General features: G+C 39.9%; 1 protein-coding gene across 4 annotated transcripts; it reads left to right on the forward strand.

Moving 5' to 3' along the window:
* The first annotated feature begins 891 nt into the window (after positions 1–891).
* LOC105489386 (general transcription factor IIA subunit 2) lies at positions 892–18,988 on the forward strand. 4 transcript variants are annotated; one of them, XM_011754156.3, is made up of 6 exons: positions 910–1,044; positions 1,416–1,637; positions 6,149–6,269; positions 7,558–7,662; positions 15,872–15,998; positions 18,702–18,988. In XM_011754156.3, the coding sequence occupies exons 3-6, from the start codon at positions 6,198–6,200 to the stop codon at positions 18,725–18,727; spliced, it is 330 nt and encodes a 109-aa protein (XP_011752458.1). In that variant the 5' UTR covers positions 910–1,044; positions 1,416–1,637; positions 6,149–6,197; the 3' UTR covers positions 18,728–18,988. The 4 variants fall into 4 exon arrangements, with proteins under 4 accessions (XP_011752450.1, XP_011752458.1, XP_011752461.1 ...); XM_011754159.3 differs by lacking the exon at positions 910–1,044 and adding an exon at positions 1,075–1,325; XM_011754148.3 differs by lacking the exon at positions 1,416–1,637 and having other exon boundaries at positions 892–1,044.
* Positions 18,989–19,947: the final 959 nt, after the last annotated feature.

Raw genomic sequence — 19,947 nt, forward strand, 5'->3', positions numbered from 1 at the left:
GCATGTACTCTAATCACCATTCAGCTATTTTGTAGGATAAACTGCTCTACACATTACTGCTGCATTTAAGCCAGTGTACCATGCACCCTGACACCTAATTTGTGATTTTGCAAACTCGAAATTCATATTGAAGTATTTCTCTTGCATATTAGATGCAAATGTTAAATATAACTTCTCCCAAATTATTTATGAACCAGTCACAGACTAAAAGCTTTGCCTGACTAAATGGATTGCAGCCCTGTTTCGAGGGGTAAAGAAGATGCCCTGCTATAATTTTTTTTTTTTTTTTTTTTTTTTGAGACGGAGTTTCGCTCTCGTTTCCCTGGAGTGCAGTGGCGCGATCTCAGCTGATTGCAACCTCCACTTCCCAGGTACAAGCGATTCTCCTGTCTCAGCCTCCCAAGTAGCTCGGATTACAGGCATGCGCCACCACGCCCGGATAATTTTTTTGTATTTAGTAGAGGGGGGGGTTTCACCATGTTAGGCTGGTCGCGAACTCTCCTGACCTCCGGGTAATCCACCCGCCTCAGCCTCCCAAAGTGCTGGGATTACAGGCGTGCGCCACCGCGCCCGGCCCCTGCTATAATCTTTCCAGAATTCGTCTGCGAGGTCTTCAACAGTGTTACCCTGAACACACTTCCGGCATGAAATATGAATGCCCTACATTTCTTAAATTGTGCATCTAACAGTGGAGAAGATTAGTCTCTAAAAATCGTAAGTCCCTTAGGAACGATTTAGTAAACCTGGTGAATTACTCGAGCAGTGCGCCTGTCCACTTTAAGGCTTGAAGCTCCAGCCCAACGCCCCTCCTTCCATCTCCACGCCCTTCCCTGACAAGGCTTGAGTGGCGGGCGAGAGCAGGGCTGGGCGGGGCTCCCGGCCCCCTGGCGGGTGTCACTTCCAGGTTCCGCTAGCACTTCCGGGTCGGCCACCCAGTTCTGCGGTTTCTGCGGCGGCTGGAGAGGTGGTCGGGGAAGTAGGAACCTCCTGCCAGGCTCGTGGCGGCTTCTTTCCGCTCCGTGGCGGGAAGCGCCTTCCCCACAGGTAGTGGGTTAGGGAGGGCAGGGTTAGGGAGGAAAGCAGGGCCGCGCTTCCTGCCGCCCCTTCGGAGTCTGGGTTCGTTGGTCGGGTAGTCTCTGAGGGCCGTTCGCTCCTGGGATCGGCCCGTTACCGACCGTTGCCGGCAAGGCCCCGCGGCCGGCACCGGAGAAGGGCGGCGAGGCGGCGGGGAAGGTCGCGTCCCGCGCGGGAAGCTCGTCGTCCACGGGGCGCCCACAGAACCCACCTGGGAGAGGTCCTCAGCCCACCACCGTGTTTTCAGCCAGGTGAATGTCTTAAAGCATCCAGTAGCGCCCTGTGGGTTTTGCCGAATTTCGGAGAGCATTTTTTAAACGTCTCCTTCCTGTGCTTTATAGCTTGTTGTTTGAAGTCTGCCTTCCAACTTTCTTCGTGCGAACTCCGACAAAAGGAACGAATTTTAAACTGGGTGGTTTAATCAAAAAATGCTAGGACGAATTACTTCCCAATTTGGAGACTTAAAATTTTCTGAACTGCAAAACAAGAAGGGAACAATAAATTTCTGTGGCTGATACCACGTCTAAAAGATTAGAACACTTCGCAAGGAATTTTTAAAGAATGTAAGGACACTGAAATCAGTAGTTTTAACAAACGTTTAAATAACGCATAGCTGTTTTCTAGATAAACTCTTAAATTTGTCAAATGGGACGCGATGCACGATTCTGTATTCCTACTTTGCAAAGTTTTTATCTCTCTGTTGGGACTTCTTGCCCTTTTTAACCCCCTCTCCCCTCCCACACACACATTATACCTACTGCTCTGTGCCTTCGTTTATTGAACAGATTTTTTTGTTTTTGTTTTTTGGCTCCCATTGTGTGCCAGGTACTGTTCTAGACGCCTAGTTTACTTAAATGAACAAAAGAAAAAGCTTTGCCCTCATGGAGCTTACATTTTATTAGTGGATGCAGAAAATAAATGTAAAATAAATATATAATGGTGTTAGAAGGTGATGGTGCCATCAAAAAAAAAGAAAGATAAAGGACTACGGGAAAGTTCCAGAGTGGAGGTGGGAACTGGTAGTTTAAAGACGATGGTGGTTAGTTTAAGCCTCATTTAGTAGGTGTTATTTGAGCAAAGACTTGAAGGAATTAAGAAAATTAGCTAAGTAAATACCAGGAAGAGCGTTCAGGCAGATAGGAAAACCAATACAAAGGCTTTTAGGCCTGTCATGTTTGAGGAATAGCAAGGAAGCCAGTGTATCTGGAGAGGGATGAGCAAGAGTTTTGGGGGTGGAGGGACAAGAAGATAAAGTCAGAGATCATGGGTAGCCGGATCATTGTAAAGGCTGATAGAAGCCATGGGAGATTTTGAATAGAGGAGAGGTGTGTTCTAACTGAAGTTTTAGAAGATCACCCTGGCGGCTGTGAGTTGTGATTAGAGTGTAGGGGTGAGTGTAGAAGCAGGGAAATCATTTAGGAGATTTTTGCAGTAATCCAGATGACGACGAGAGTGGCCCAGGCCAGGGTGATAAACCGTGGAGATGGTGAGAAATGGCTGAATTCTGATTGCATTTTGAAGGTAGGCCTTACAGGATTTGCTAGGAATTAGATATGGTGAGTGAGATAGAGGAAGTGGAGGATGACTTCAAAGGTTTGTCCAAGCTTGTAGAAGTATGGAGTTATTTAAGCCACGATGCAAAAGGTAACAAGTAGAGATGTTGAGTAGGCAGCTAGATCCAGGAGTAAGAAGTTCTATGCTGTATGAATTTGGGGATGATCAACGGTGGTATTTAAACCATGAGAATAAATGTTATCAGTAAGGAATGGGTGTAGACAGAAAGCAGCAAAGGACCAAGGACTGTGTCCTGTGATATTAAGAGTTTAGGGAAAATGGGATCAACCAGCAAACAATATTAAGAAGGATGAACTTGTGAGTTAGGACAATCCAAAAAGGGCAGTGTCCCATAAACCAAGCTAAGATCCTTTACGAAAGAGGAGGGAGTACTCAGGTGTGTCCAATATTCTGATGGAGGCTAGAGAACTAGCTTTAGCAGTGCCATTGATGACCTTCCCCAACCTGTTTCCTTAGAGTGCTAGAGGCAAAAATGAGCTTAAGAGAAGATGGGAAAAAAGGAATTGGGAGACAGTGAATACAGACAAAACTAAGGGATTTTGCTGCAAAGGGGAACTGAGAAATAGGGTGTAGCTGGCAGGGGATGTGGGTTCAGGGCTTTTTGTTTTGTTTTACTTTTTAAGGTGGAAGAAGTAGCCACCTGTTTGTTTGCTAATGGAAATGATCCACAGAGAGGGAAAATTTGAAGGTGAGGGAGAGAAGTAACAACTGAATTGTCAGGACAATATCCTTGAGTGAACTAGAAGACAATGCCTAATACAAAGGTAGAAGGATTGGATTTAGAGAAATATAGGTATAAAGTTCAACTATAGTGACAGGAAGGCAGAGTATATGGGTACAGGTTGGGCTTCCCAAATCCGAAATGCTCCAAAATCCAAAATTTTGAGCACCGACATGACACTGAAAGGAAATGCTCTTGGAGCATTCCAGAGCTTGAATTTGGGGTACTCAACCCATAAGTATATACGCTGCAGATATTCTAAAATCCAAAACACTTCAGGTCCCCAGCATTTCAGATAAGGAATGCTCAACCTGTATAGCTATTGGTAGGTAGCTGGATGTGTCTGTGAGTCTGGAAGTTACTGCTTCAGTTTCCTCAGTAAAGTGGAATATTTTGTGTCGTACTCAGATATTTCTAATATATTAGCACTCTGACATACTACCAAATAATTCACTCAACAAATAATGCATACTACATATGTTGTTCTAGTTGGTAAATATGTAACTGAACAAAAGTCCCTGTCTTCACTGGGTCATCTATTTTAGTAGATGGAGACAGAATAAGCGTATATGTGTCAGCTTCAGTTATGGGTATGAATGAAAATAAAGCAGTGTGAGGAAGAAGGGAGGTAATTATTTCTTACAGGTTGATTATAGAAGGCCTTTCTGATGAGGTAATGTTTGACCCAGAGATCTGAATCAAATGAGGGAGTGAACTATGCAGGTATCTGGGAAGAATAGTGTCAGGAGAAAGAACCACCACCACAAAGGCCTTCAAGCAGGATCATGCTTCTCATGTCAAAGAACAGCAGGGGACCATTATGACCACAGCAGAGTGGGAGGGTGAGTGGGTGAAGATAGGGAAGTAGGTATTGGGGGGCCCAAATCACATAGGCCTTCCAAACCAGGGACTCTGGTTTTCAGTGAGATGGGATGCTGCCATTGGTGGTTTTGAATAGACCAGTGATGTGATTTGCCTTATGTTTTAAAGTCTTAGTGTGGCTGCTATGAGGGTGGGGTTGGGATAGGCAAGAGTGGAAATAAGGAGACCATGAGTTATCACATTTACTTTGGTGACAGATGATGGTGACTTAGGGTAATAGCATTGAAGATGGTAGAAGCTGTCAGATTCTGGCTATAGTTAGAAGGAAGAGCTGAAAGGTTGGCTGATGGATGCCAAGTAAGAAAGAAAGAAGTTACTCTTGACTCTAAGGTTTTTGAGCTGTTACAGAAAGACTAGATTTACTGTTTATTGAGGTAAGACTGAGGACAGCATATTTGCAAGAGTAGCATCAGGAACATGGTTTTTGACAAATTGAATTTGAGCTACCTACTTGATACTTTTATCCAATGTCAAGCAGGCAGTTTTATATATGGGTACAAAGGAAGAATTGAGGGCTGGAGATACAAATTTGGGAGTCATCCCCAGATAGTACATAGTATTTAAAGCCGTAAGTGTGGATGAGGTAACTAAGGGAGTAAAGTATGTGGAGTATAGAGGACCCAAGAAAACTTAGGGCAGTTCAACAGTTAGAAGTCAGGGAGCTGAGGAGGAACCAGCAAAAGAAAATAAGAAATACAGTGGTATCCAGTGACATTAGAGAACTGAGAGTAGTGTCTCAAAGCCAAAGATATGTTTCAAGGAGGCAGAAATTATCTGTTGTACCCAATGCTAGCAAGGTATGAAATGTAAGGACTGATGGCTGCCCATTATTTTTGCTGAGTTTTACCTGATGATTGCTTCTCAAATGTATTTTCCCCCGTCCATCTCCAGACTGAAAATGCCATGAGGTCAAGATCTTACACCTGACGTGTAGTGGAAGCTCAGTAAATGTTTATTTACTCTGTACTGCTGCCACCCTTTTCAGGCCCCCATCACTCATCTGTTTCTAAATCTCACACTCAAGCCCAGCTGTCTGACCTTTCCTGACTAAAATGCTTCAGTGGCTCCCCACTCTTTGCTCCTATCCTGCCAAACAATTCCATCTATGCTGTCTCTTTCAGCTTCATCTCCTGCCACTCCCTGTTCATACTTATGCCCTGATAATGTAGAACAGTTTATGTTTTTCCCTACAAACATTTCATCCTTCCATGGCTTTGCTTATTCTATTCTGTCAGCCTCTGGAATGACTTCCCTCCTCTGCTTGGCTAAAGTCTAGCTTAAGGAACCTGGAAGCTTTTCTGAGCCAGCTCAGTCTACAGGCAGCCTCTATGGTATGCTTTGTATCTTTATCACAGTTCTTATACTGAATTGAATCTTTTTGTATGTATGTTACATTCTTTAGCGTATAAATTTTTAGGATTTGGGAGCGTGTCTTTAATCATCATCTTCTCCCTGGAACCTGTCACAGTGCCATCCTCTTGGTAGGCACTCTGTGAATACTGAATTTAGAGAGAACAGGAAAATAAAGGGGCAGACATGCAAATATGAGCTGCAGATTTTACCAGTGACTTGACAGCAGGTAGAAAGGATAGTACATGGAGAATTCTAGACTAAGTCAGAAGGCAGATATTTGAAGGAAATGGAAAAGACTTTTTAATAAATATAACATCTATACTGCATAAAGGAGTATGAATGCCTATGTCCAAATCACAGGGAAAAAAACTGGAAAATCATTTGTAGCTATTCCTTGTAATTCTAAAATGATTATATAGTAATTTGCAACCTCTAAGCATTTTCCTAGTTCTATATTAGAATATTTGAAGTAGATGATATTATATACATAATTTATGATGTTACAGTATGATCTTTTTTAACAATTTTATATTAAATTTTTAGGACATCAATGCAAGCTTGAATAAGAAAAGCAAAGTCTTCCTCCTAAGCCATGGCATATCAGTTATACAGAAATACCACTTTGGGAAACAGTCTTCAGGAGAGCCTAGATGAGCTCATACAGGTGGGAGACTGAATTAAAAATCAAACACTTTTATCTAGATGGGTTTACAGTAATTCTTGTCATATCACTTAAGCAAAGAGATATGAGGTAAAATATCTTGGACTGTTTGACCCAGCAAATCAGTAACACTGATCAAATAACCTCAAATTCTTGTTTATTACACTGTCCTGACAACAGGACACAAAATATGATTGAATGGTATCATTAAATATAACTAAATCTGGGTATGTGCAGTGTTTCACACCTCTAATCCCAGCACTTTAGGAGGACAAGGTGGAAGGATCGCTTGAGGCCAGAAGTTTGAGAGCAGCTTAGGCAACATAGCCACCACCCATCTCCACAAAAAATAAAAAAATTAGTTTGGTGTGGTTGCGCATGCCTATAGTCCCAGTTACTCAGGAGGCTGAGTAAACTCTTGAACCCAAGAGTTTGAGGCTTAAGTGCGCTATGATGGTACCACTGCACTCCAGCCTTGGTGACAGAGCAAGACCCTGCCTCTAAATAAATAAAGTTAAATCTTCAGAAATTTTTGTTCTACAAAATTGAGATTGTTGGTTTCCCCCTTCTCAAATTTAGGGAAGAAAGTCATAATTCTTTTTAGCTTTAAGGTAATTTTATCCAGTTTAATAAAGTCTTCTGAGATTTACAAGTCTGAATTTATATTTCAATTTTGAGAAAATTAACCCTTCTATATAATTCTCCCAAATAAAAACATATTAAGTATTTCCGACTGGGCACAGTGGCTCACGCCTGTAATCCCAGCACTTTGGGATCCCAAGTCAGGTGGATTACCTGAGGTCGAGAGTTAGAGACCAGACTGACCAATGTGGAGAAACCCTGTCTCTACTAAAAATACAAAATTAGCCAGGTGTGGTGGCGCACACCTGTAATCCCAGCTACTTGGGAGACTGAGGCAGGAGAATCGCTCGAACCCGGGAGGCAGAGGTTGTGGTGAGCCAAGATCACGCCACTGCACTCTAGCCTGGGCATCAAGAGCAAAACTCCGTCTCACAAAAAAGGAAAAAAAAAAAAAAAAAAAGACAAAGTTTTGTTCTGGCTTTGTAACATCACTGCGTGTTTTCTTTTCAAGATTGTTTGTGTCGAGATAGTATAAAAGATATCTTCAAGCTTTGCTGCTTCATCAGTTATGGCAAAGGAGATAAAGGAATTCTAGTTTAGAGGCTTTGGTTAACCTCAGTTAAATTTTAGATGATAATTTGTATATTTTTATTTACTTTGTCTTTAATGTTCTTCCCTAAGCGGATTTATGACCTTTACCTTTTCTCAGTCTCAACAGATCACCCCCCAACTTGCCCTTCAAGTTCTACTTCAGTTTGATAAGGCTATAAATTCAGCATTGGCTCAGAGGGTCAGGAACAGAGTCAATTTCAGGGTAAGGATATTTTCCTGAATCTAGAAGCCTATACCAATGGTTGGTAAAACAGTGGGGTTTTTTTTAGGACCCCTACATATTTGTTAATCATAGGAAGAGGTGGCTTTAATCAGTTTTTGGAACTTGTTTTATAATAACTAAATTATACTTTTCAATCAACTATATATTACACTAAGTTGGTCCACTTAATGTGAGATACAGAGATGTTTTTAGATTTTTATTTCATTGTTTCATAAATCAGCCTTTGTATGTTTGGCTACCTTCCCTGAAGAGTTACTGAGATTCCAAACACCTGAAATATTATCTGCAGGATTAAAGGTAAGTGGCAGAGTAATCCCCAAGGTGCTGTTATGGTTTTCAAACTCTGGCCTTTCCCCATTCCAGGGAAGTAGAGTTATTTCTAGAAACTTCATGTTGCCTCCCTCCTACTCTTAGGTAACTTGGCTGATAAAAAACCTGATCTCTAGTGATAGATAACAGTCCATTCTGGTAGCTTGGTCTCACTTGAGTCACTTATACTTTGAATAGTAGTAATCCAAAGCTGGATAAAATTATCTCTCTCAATTTCCTGATAACTTCAGATTAAGGGCCCATTGAAAGAGTCATGGTGCAGCAGAAAGAATTTTACCACATTATGGTATTGATGGACTCATATAGTATATGATGATGTTTGGTTATTACTTATCTAACTATGCTTATATTGTATTACAAGGCATAACCTATATAAATATGGTCAAAAGAAGGTTAAAATATGGTTAACAACCAAAATTTGATCATTAACATCTGCCTACTTTATTTCGTACTTAAACATTCAATAAACAGTTTGAGTGTCTATTAACATACCAGGCATGCTCTAGATACACAGAGATGAAAAGATAACATACCAGGCATGTTCTAGATACTCAGAGATGAACAAGATAGACAAAATCCCATTTGACTTAAATAAGTCTCATGTATCAGTTTCATGTGCCAAAAAATTATCTGGAGTAAAATATGCCTTCAAGACTATATAATTTGACCAGTGGATCCATGAATTTTTAACAGTAATGATTCTGCCAAAATTAGTTTGTGTTTTTTTAATATACCCATATGCAGAAGTCTGCCCAGATGATCTATGTTAATACATAAATTTTGCTCTAGTAAGAAATTTGGTGGACTGCTTATCAGAGGCAATGTAGTTCACAACGCCTAACTAGTCATCTTCTAGGTGTATTATTGTAGGTTTCTAGTTTGGATTTCTTTAGCTACAGTTAAAGTAATTTGACATTTACATTTATCTTGCACAGTGTTTTGTAAGTTTTGTCTGTTTTCCAAAAGCTATATATATAATTGCTCTCAGCCTTGATCAGAACTTTTCCATTCTTTCATTTTATTTTCCTGCTGCTGCTATTCTAGCTCAGGCTTTTATCACCCTACTCCTGGGTTATAGCCAACTTGATCAATTTTAAGTCCAGAATGTTTGCAAATGACATTCTGTTTAGCTTAGTGTAGCATATGGCTGAGACAAAAGAGATAATAGTTAGAAATATCTAATTTTCAGAGCCATTTTGCTAGATCAAATTTAAGTATATATTTTTCGTTTATAATTTGCTGACCTAGCAGTGAGAAGCATCCTTTACAAAAATAGAATAGTTCTATATAGCATGTTAAATTGTTTTTGTTTTAAATCCTTTTATGGGTTCCATATAAGTGAAATTATTTAGTAGAGTATTATAGGAGAAAATCCTCTTAAGTATGAGAGCTAAGGTTTTAATCATTTATATGTTTTAATTTATTAGTTAAAAAATCTAAATATATGTACCATGGAGCTTGAACTGAATTTTTAGGGAGAAAATTCAGATTGAAGTGGTATGTATAACTAGGCTTTTATTTTGTTTTATTTTTTTTTTTGAGACGAAGTCTTGTTCTGTTACCCAGGCTGGAATGCAGTGGTGCAATCTCGGCTCACTGCAACCTCTGCCTCCTGGGTTCAAGCGATTCTTCTGCCTCAGCCACCTGAATAGCTGGGATTATAGGCGCGTGCCACAACGCCCGGCTAGTTTTTGTATTTTTAGTAGAGATGGGGTTTCACCATGTTGGCCAGGCTGGTCTCGAACTCCTGACCTCATGATCCGCCCGCCTCGGCCTCTCAAGGTGCTGGAATTACAGGTGTGAGCCACCCCACACGGCCATAAGTAGGCTTTTAAGGAGCCATTGTATGTTTTTGGGAGAACATATTCCCATAGATAAAAGTAATGGTTACTTAAACTTTATAGTGTTGACAGTAATTAAACAAGCATTAAAAGATTTTTATAGTGTTTAAAATTTAAAAGTTTAAAATTTAAAGTTTAAAAGATTTAAACTTTATAGTGTTGACAGTAATTAAACAAGCATTGAAAGATTGAATGCCATACCCCCAAAAAATAAGATTTAGTGATCAAGAAAAATAGCCCTTCTAACAAAACTGAAGGTTTGCTTTTTACTGTTTTTTGATGTTTCTATAACAAACATTTATTATATAACTTTTAAGGTGTTCTTTTAGGCTGGGCACAGTGGCTCATGCCGTGTAACCCCAGCACTTTGGGAGGCTGAGGCGAGCAGATCACTTGAGGTCAGGAATTTGAGACCAGCCTGGCCAACACAGTGAAGCCTCGTCTCTATTAAAATGAGCCGGACGTGGTGGTGCACGCGTGTAGTCCCAGCTACTTGGAAGGCTGAGGCAGGAGAATCGCTTGAATCCAGGAGGCGGAGGTTGCAGTGAGCCAATACCACACCACTGCACTCTAGCCTGGGCGACAGAATGAGACTGCATCTCAAAAAAAAAAAAAAAAAACCCAAAAACTTGTTGCCCGGTTGTGGATACATGTAAACCAAAAATGTATTTATTAAAAGTGCATTGAAGATGCAATTTGGCCAAATGATTAAGTGTTAAAAGTAATATTTGACCAAAGCCAAATATCTACTTAAAGAAGGAACTTTTTGAATTTAAAGAATTCAAAATTTCACTTTGAAAATTATAATTATCAGGCAGCTCAAGCCTGTAATCCCAGCGGGTTGGGAGGCCAAAGCGGGAGGGTCACTTGAGGGCAGTTCAAGACCAGTCTGCGAAATACAGTGAAACCCTGTCCCTACGAACAAACAAATAAATAAATAAAGTAGCTGGGTGTGATGGTGTGTGCCCGTAGTCCTAGCTACTTGGGAGGCTGAGGTGATAGGGTGGCTTGAGCCCAGGAGGTTGTGGCTGCAGTGAGCCATGATCATGCCATTTCCTTTCAGCCTGGGTGACACAGCTAGACCGTGCCTCAAAAAAAAAAAAAAAACTATATATGTATATATGTATAAACACATATAAATTATATAATATTTATAATTATATAATATATGCACATATAAACTGAAAGACATGTATATATTATATAATGTTTGTAATTATATAATTATAGACTATATGTGTATATATACTATATACATATATAAATGTAGTTTTTATACTAGAGATACTGAATGGATTCTGACTTTCCAATGAAGAGAGTAAAAAAGCAAGATATTTAAATAACTAAAAATTGTATACAGAAAAGCTTATTTCATGTTACAGATTCTAGTTCAAATTATTCTAAAAAGATTTAAATCTTATTTCATGTTAGAGATTCTAGTTCAAATTATTCTAAAAAGATTAATCTCTTACATTTAACTTTTTAAAAACATTTGTTGGCTCAAAAGTTACCTAGCTAATGTGCTCTTTGATATTGTCAACTTAATTTTCATCTACAATTGGAAGGCATTTAATAACTTTTATTTAATATCTTTCAGTCAAGATTTGTAGCATTTTATTTTTGCAGTAAAATAAATGAAGTATATAAACTTACACTGCAACTAATGGAATTTCAGCATATGATATGTAAGATTTTTCACTCCAGTCTACATCTAAAATGCTTTATTTATATTTGAAAGTGAATACTCACATACTGGCTCATAAATCCCAATGACTTGCTTTAAATTATTTACATAACATTATCAAATGAAAGTAATTTACTGCAAGCTAAGCTATGAGGACACAAAGGCATAAGAATGATATGACTTCGCGAACGAACTTTGGAGAAAGGGTAGGAGGGTGGCGAGGGATAAAAGACTACACATTTTGTAAAAGAGAAAGTAAGGCAAGGCACAGTGGTTCATGCCTGTAATCCCAGCACTTTGGAAGGCCAAGGCAGGCAGACCACCTGAGGTCAGGAGTTCAAGACCAGCCTGACCAACATGGTGAAACCCCGTGTCTACTAAAAATACAAAAATTAGCTGGGTGTGGTGGTGGTACATGCCTGTAGTCCCAGCTATTCGGAGGCCAAGGCAGGAGAATCACTTGAACCCAGGCGGTGGAGGTTGCAGTAAGCCGAGATCGCACCACTGCACTCCATCCTGGGCAACACAGCAAGACTCGGTCTCAAAAAAATAAAGTAATATACACACTTCCTTTTTTTTTTTCTTTTTTAAGATGGAGTCTTACTCTGTCACTCAAGGTGGAGTGCAATGGCGTGATCTCACCTCACTGTGACACCCGCCTCCCAGGTTCAAGCGATTCTCCAACCTCAACCTCCCAGGTAGCTGGGATTACAGGCACCCACCATCATACTTGCCTTATTTTTATATTTATGTAGGGGTTTCACCATGTTGACCAGGCTGGTCTTGAACTCCTCACCTCAGTGACTCTCCTACCTCAGCCTCCAAAAGTGCTGGGATTACAGGTGTGAGCCACCACACCTGGCCAGTAATATACACACTCTTGAGATCATGGATTACACACACATTGAGAATGCTGGAAATGAACATTGAGTTTGGCATCTAGCTGTTTAGCTTTCCACAGGCTCAGACTGTAGCAAACTAGCAGATCTAATTTTCAGATATATTTTATAGGTTTACAATTTTGTGTCTTTTTCCCTTAATCATGGGTGATTTTCCATGTATTTATCACTCCACTGAAATTGCTGTTCCCAAGTTATTTTTGCTAAATCTAATGCATCATTTGTAATGCTATTGATTATTCTTTTTTAAAAACCCCTATTTCCCTTGAAACCATACTGTGTGAGCTTTTCTCCTATTCCCTGGCCTTTTACTCTCAGACTCCTTTGTAGTTCTGTCTCTGCTTATCATTTAATTGTTGGTATTTCTTAGGGTTATAGAGTGCCCCCATTATCCTTGGTCTCATCCAACCCTCTGGCTTTGGTTAAAGTGAATATCATGTTCTCATGCTTTCTGCTATACTCCAACTACTTATTGGACATCATGACTTAGATATACCTGAAATTCAACAAGTTCCAAATTTAACTTTACTCCCAAACCAGCTTTTTCTGTGAATGCATTGACATTCAAGCCAGAGACTTGGGAGTTACTGTGGATTTCTCTGTTCCCCAACCCCACCATATTTATAGTTGTCCATTCCTACCGGTCCTACCTTTTAAAGTCTCTCCATTTCTATTGATCCCTTTATTACTGTAGTAAAGCCACTTTCACCTCTCTGATTCACGCAGCTAACAGACATCAGCTTCATAGCTGGTCTTGCTTCCTTTAGTCATACTCCTGTCTAATCCATTCTTTATGTCATTACCAAAACTGCAAATCTGATCAGACTCTTCTGCTTAAAATCTTTCACTGACCTCCCAGTACCATTAGGATGGGGCAAAGGTTTTCCAAGGTTCTCCTTTATCTTAGGACCTCCTGATGTGTTCTGTTTTCTGGAATTGACCACCCCATTCCAAGTGTTTGTCTTCCTTTCCATTATCCCTCCTCTCCATTGACTCTTATTCTTTAGTACTCAACTTAAACTTCACTTTTTGAGAGCAGCTGTCTGCCTTGTGTCCTCCATACCCTTGAGTGCCTTTGCTCTACTCACAGTACCCACTCACTTAGTCTTTCATAGCACTGTTATACTATGTATTTACTTGTTTTAATGATCTCCCTGCTAAACTCAGCTCACCAGTGGCAGGGACCTGTGCTTACCATTGTATCCTCAGAGGCCAGCATAGTCTAGCACACAGTAATTATTCATTTATTACATTCATTCATTCATAGCCATCAGTTTCCTTAATCATTCTCACTTGATAGACTATTTAGATTGAATCCAATTTTTGCTATTATAATAATATTGCAGGGAGCATTTTTGTGCTTGGTGGTTTGTTTCTGAGTTGAAGATTTTAGGCATTTTAAGTGTTGCATACTAAATTTCCTGTGTGACTATATGTGTGCATGTGTATATCTCAGGTTTTAATTGTATTCTGCTAGTGTCCATGCATGACTTTCATCACATTCTTTTTAAAAATTTCCAGCTGGGCGTGGTGGCTCACACATTTAATCCCAGCACTTTGGGAGGCCGAGGTGGGCAGATCACCTGAGATCAGAAGTTTAAGACCAGCCTGGGCAACATGGCAAAACCCTGTCTCTACTAAAAATACAAAAATTAGTCTGACGTGGTGGCAGATGCCTGTAATCCCAGCTACTTGGGAGGCTGAGGCAGGAGAATCGCTTGAACCCAGGAGACAGAGGTTGCAGTGAGCCAGAATCACGCCACTGCACTCCAACCTGGGCAACAGACTGAGACTCCATCCCAAAAAATAAAAATAGGCTGGGCATTGTGGCTCACGCCTGTAATTCCAACACTTTGGGAGGCCAAGGTGGGCAGATTACCTAAGGTCAAGAGTTTGAGATCAGCCTGGACAACATGGTGAAGCCCCATCTACTAAAAATACAAGAAGTAGCCAGGTGTGGTGGCCTACGCCTGTAGTCCTAGCTACTCTGGAGGCTGAGACAGGAGAATCACTTGAACCCAGGAAGCAGAGGTTGCAGTGAGCTGAGATTGCACCCCTGCACTCCAGCCTGGGCCACAGAATGAAACTCCATCTCCAAAAAAAAAAAAAAAGTAAAAATTTCCTTTTGATGCTCAAGTATATATTCCTATTTTAAAAAAACAAAAACAAAACATAATTAGAAGAATGTGTCGTGGGCATGGTGGCTCACACCTGTAATCCCAGCACTTTGGGAGGCCAAGGTGGGAGGATTGCTTGAGGCCAGAAGTTTGACTAGCCCGGCCAACATAGCAAGACCCTGTCTCTATTTTTAAAAAATATTAAAATAGGGTGGTGCAGTGACTCACACCTATAATCTCGGCACTTTGGGAGGCCAAGGCGGGCAGATCATCTGAGGTCAGGAGTTTGAGACCAGCCTGGCCAGTGTGGTGAAACCCTGTCTCTACTAAAAATACAAAAGTTAGCTAGGTGTGGTGGCGTACATCTGCAATCCCAGCTACTCAGGAGGCTGAGGCAGGAGAATAGCTTGAACTTGGGAGGTGGAGGTTGCAGTGATCCAAGATCACACCACTGCACTGCAACCTGGGCAGCAGAGTAAGACTTGGTTTCAAAAAAAAAAAATTACATAGGCCAGACGTGGTGGCTCACGCCTGTAATCCCAGCACTTTGGGAGGCTGAGGTGGGTGTATCACCTGAGGTCAGAGTTTGAGACCATCCTGGCCAACATGGTGAAAACCCGTCTCTACTAAAAATACAAAAATTAGCTAGGTGTGGTTTCGGGTGCCTGTAGTGCCAGCTACTCAGGAGGCTGAACCAGGAGAATGTCTTGAACCCGGGCGGCAGAGGTTGCAGTAAGCCAAGATCACGCCACTGTACTCCAGCGTGGCAACAGAGCGAGATTCCGTCTCAAAAAAATTTTTAATACGTATGAATAAATTATAAGTTTCTCAGGACAATGAGTGTTGTAGATGTAGTGACTAATACAGTAATGCATCTGAGGCAAGTCACAGGATTAAAATTTAGTGTTTCTAGGAAGTCCCTGCTTTTGTACATTTGGAGAATTAACATACATAATAAAATATGTAACTTTTAACAAATATTTCCATAATAATTTGAATGAACTTTCATAATTTAGCCACATGAGGGCAGTAGAAATCCAAATGCAAGTTTTTATTTTTTCTTTATATTTCAGGTAAGTAATTTGCAATGGAGACTGAAAATAGAGTGCCAACTAAAATATTTTTGAACTCTTCCCTTAGCAAATTTGTCTGGCTTTTTGTTTGTTTTAAGTAGCTGGGATTAAAGTTAAGGAAAATCTTAAGCATTAAACTTATTAACAATTATGTTCTTGGTAGCCAAGATCTCTTAAATTGCTTTGGAGAAAAATGTGAGGGGAAAAAACGTTTCATGGTATTTCTAAATGTTTTGTTTTAAAGGGCTCTCTAAATACGTACAGATTCTGCGATAATGTGTGGACTTTTGTATTGAATGATGTTGAATTCAGAGAGGTGACAGAACTTATTAAAGTGGATAAAGTGAAAATTGTAGCCTGTGATGGTAAAAGTAAGTGCTTGCCTTATTTCTGTAAAAGCAAATCTACTTGAAACCTTGTTTTTATGAGCCTTTAGAAGATCTGCATCCATATGGAAAGCCTAAGGGGGAAAATGGCCTAGTGATCAATTCCCAGATACAGCCCAGGCTTCTATCTCAGCTAAATTCTGAATTATGTATCTCAAACAGGGCTCTTACTGACTTTAGGTGGATACATTTCAAATGACACATAGACTACTTACACAGATTGGATTTGTGTGGGGAAAAAAAATAAGCAAATTAATAAGTATTTCTTCCCTATTTCCGTTACAAATTTTAAGTGTTTATCAGGCTTTTCAGACACCTTTAAGAATTTTGACAATCCTGTGGTTTCTATGTTGCTGGATACCCGTAGATTTAAAGAGTTATTTTAAACAGGATTTTAATTAACCGTAATAACTTTGGAGTCATGATGGTAAATATTCATCTAATCTGTTAAATATGACATGTGCAAGTGAACTTTTCACACCAGACCTAGGAACTTCTTCAGGTCCTTAAATGTTTCAAAAGCTATACACCTCTAATTTCTGTTTCATGATTAGTTATTTCCTTTTTGCTAAGTATATTTTAAATATACTTCATAATCTGAACCATTTGTGTTTAAGAGCAGCTAGTCTAGAAAGTGAATAGAAAAGACTGCTGCTCTTTGAGAGGGAGTTTTGAAAAGCAAAAGAAATGTAGAAAGTAATACCCTCCATTTCCCTGTTTGAGTTGGATTTATGTATTTTGTACTTCCAAAGAAATGGCTAATCACTGAAGAAATGTAGAGAATACAAAAAAGCACATAGAAGAAATTCTCTACAACACTACCTGATGGTGTTATAACTACCCTATTGAATATTATAAAGCCTATTTTTTTTTTGCAAAAATGTATGTATATGTAGACATTTGTAAATATATTTTTCACTGAGTTTACTACCCTTAAGCCACTTTTTTTTCTTTTTTCTTTTTTTAAAGACAGAGTCTCGCTGTATTGCCCAGGCTGGTCTCAAACTCCTGGGCTCAGGCGACCTTCCCACCTCAGCCTCCCAAAGTTCTGGGATTACACACCTGAGCCCCTGCACTTAAGCCTGATTTTTAGTGGCTACATAAAAATTACACCTTCAGCCCTTTTTAAAGAAATAGTCTCTTCCAGATATCACAAAGTCTCGGAACCTAGCAACATTACTGTTCGTGACTTGTTATAGTTCAGAAGGTTACCTAGGAATAATCATTCTAAGAACTTTGGGCATAGTAACTTTTTATTATAGTCATGAGATACATCTTTGTCATTACAGCAAGGAACAGTGTTATATTTGGGTCTTTTTAAAAGTCCTGTGAAGGTGGTGCTGTATCCTGAATCATAACATTTCTATATTTGAAATTAGCCACATATGGCTAGACAGTGGTTACTGTATTGGACAGAACCGATGTAGATTATTAGTAGTGTCAGTTTCAGTCATTTGAACCATACCGGAGAACCAAAAAGTCAGTAAATAAAGCTTCTGAACAAAATAAATATTGATGTATAATATCAAAAGAATCCATGTAAAGGTATGTATTTTACTGATAAGAGCTCCCATCTGGTAGTCTTTAGTGTGTGTTGCTCTTTACTGTACAAGATTGTTTTCCAAAGTTCAGTGGATGAGGAGTAGCAGATCGGCCTTGTTTATTGCAGTAGTTTTTAAGGATTTTCTCTCACTTCACAGTGTAGTAATTGATCTTCAGTGAGAAGATTGTTGACTCAAAGAAAGCTTAAATTGTATTCCATTGCCGGGCGCGGTGGCTCAAGCCTATAATCCTAGCACTTTGGGAGGCTGAGACGGGTGGATCACGAGGTCAGGAGATCGAGACCATCCTGGCTAACACGGTGAAACCCCGTCTCTACTAAAAATACAAAAAATTAGCCGGGCGAGGTGGCGGGCGCCTGTAGTCCCAGCAACTCGGGAGGCTGAGGCAGGAGAATGGCGTGAACCCAGGAGGCGGAGCTTGCAGTGAGCTGAGATCCGGCTCCTGCACTCCAGCCTGGGCGACAGAGCAAGACTCCGTCTCAAAAAAAAAAAAAAAAAAAAAAAAAAATTGTATTCCATTTACTTTATATCTGCAGAAAAGAATGCAGTGTTAGAGGTTTGGGACAGTAGGCCAGGCGCGGTGGCTCACACCTGTAATCCCAGCACTTTGGGAGGCCAAGTCGGGCAGATCACTTGAGGCCAGGAGTTCGAGACCAGCCTGGCCAACATGGCGAAACTCCATCTCTACTAAAAATACAAAAATTAGCCAGGAGTGGTGGCATCCGCCTGTAATCCCAGCTGCTCGGGAGGCTGAGGCAGGACAATTGCTTGAACGTGAGAGGTGGAGACTGCAGTGAGCTGAGATCACACCACTGCACTCCAGCCTGGGCAACACAGTGTGACTCTGTGTAAAAGAAAAAAAGTGTTATATAACAATTACATGAACCAAATGTAGTTCAACTTGGTTTTACTCTAGTATGAATATGAGGAGCTAAGCAACTTTATATCTGCTTAAAAGAAGTTCTCAAGATATTTCCATTGTCAGCTTCCCTCTTTAACCCTGCCCTCTGTTCTTCCCCACCCCTCAAGCCACCACCACTATTAGTCCTGTGTTCTACATTTTTGATAGTCTTAAAATAGTTAATTTTAAAATTAAATTGAATTTACTTTCTCTCTTGTTTCCTAGATACTGGCTCCAATACTACAGAATGAATAGAAAAAATATGGCTTTTTTATGCCATCTTCTGTTACTCATTGCTTTTGAAGAGAAGCATAGAAGAGACTTTTTATTTATTCTAGAATTGCAGAAATGACTACACTGTGCTATACCAGAGAATTCCAGTAGAAACTTATAACTCTGTAGCCTCTTACATCACCTTTATTATACAGCATGAAAAAAAAGACTTTTTTTAAATGACAAAAGTTGTTGCCTTCCTAAGAACCTTCTTTAATAAACTCATTTTAAAACTCTGAGTAGTAACTGGTGATACTATTAAGGTAGCAATATGAAGATATTAGATAATGCGTTTTCTCATTTCCTTTGCAAGGAAGATGATGCTCTTTCAGAATGCTTAATTTCAATAAAGTCATGTTTGTTAGTTTTGCAACTTTACCTGATGAAAGCATCAGCAGGGGCAAAACCAAATTCTGGATGGAATTTCATTAAGAAAATCCCTTGCTTTTTAAAATACAAAACCAAAGTTAATCATTGGTATAAAAAACCCAAGTACAACTTGATTAGGAAAAGTTAGACAATCATAACAAAAACAAAACCAAAACACTTTCCTTCTTAGACCAGGTAACCTTCTTAGACCAGGTAACATGAGGAAGGGGGAAAAAAACAACAATAGTCCCACCACCACATGACGGGTAAATTATTTCAACTCACCGTATTGCTCCAAATTTCATACGTTTTATCATGTACATGATACATTAGCCTTTATGTCAGTGGATTGTGCTTGCAGAAATACAGAAGTAGCATATTGACCCTAGGTGAGGAGTTTCTTACGTGGTTGACTGGATTGACCCAATTGGAGTACAAGATTTTTGCTGTTACCTGGATGCCCCTGCAGTTGTTAGTCAGCATGCCACTGTAGGCCTTGACTCTCATGTTAAAACTTTTTGGCTAGGTACTGGTGGCTCACACCTGTAAGTAATCCCAGTACTTTGGGCGGCCGAGACTGGAGGATGAGACCAGCCTGATCAACATAGACTGTCTTTACAACGAAAATAAAATTGTTTCATCCTCCAGCTCATTCTATGCATGTATTTCCAGGTTCCCTTCCTGACCTCCACTACTACCCATTACATAGTCTGCTCCAGTTAAGCTTGAGAAAGAAACCAACGAGACCTATGATTTTTTAATGTTTGCTTCTGCTATTTCCTCCAATTTTCATGCCTTTCCTGTCAGCATCAAAATCCTACCCATCCTC

The sequence above is a fragment of the Macaca nemestrina genome, chromosome 7 (genome assembly GCF_043159975.1).
Source record: "Macaca nemestrina isolate mMacNem1 chromosome 7, mMacNem.hap1, whole genome shotgun sequence".
Taxonomy (NCBI): Eukaryota; Metazoa; Chordata; class Mammalia; order Primates; family Cercopithecidae; genus Macaca; species Macaca nemestrina.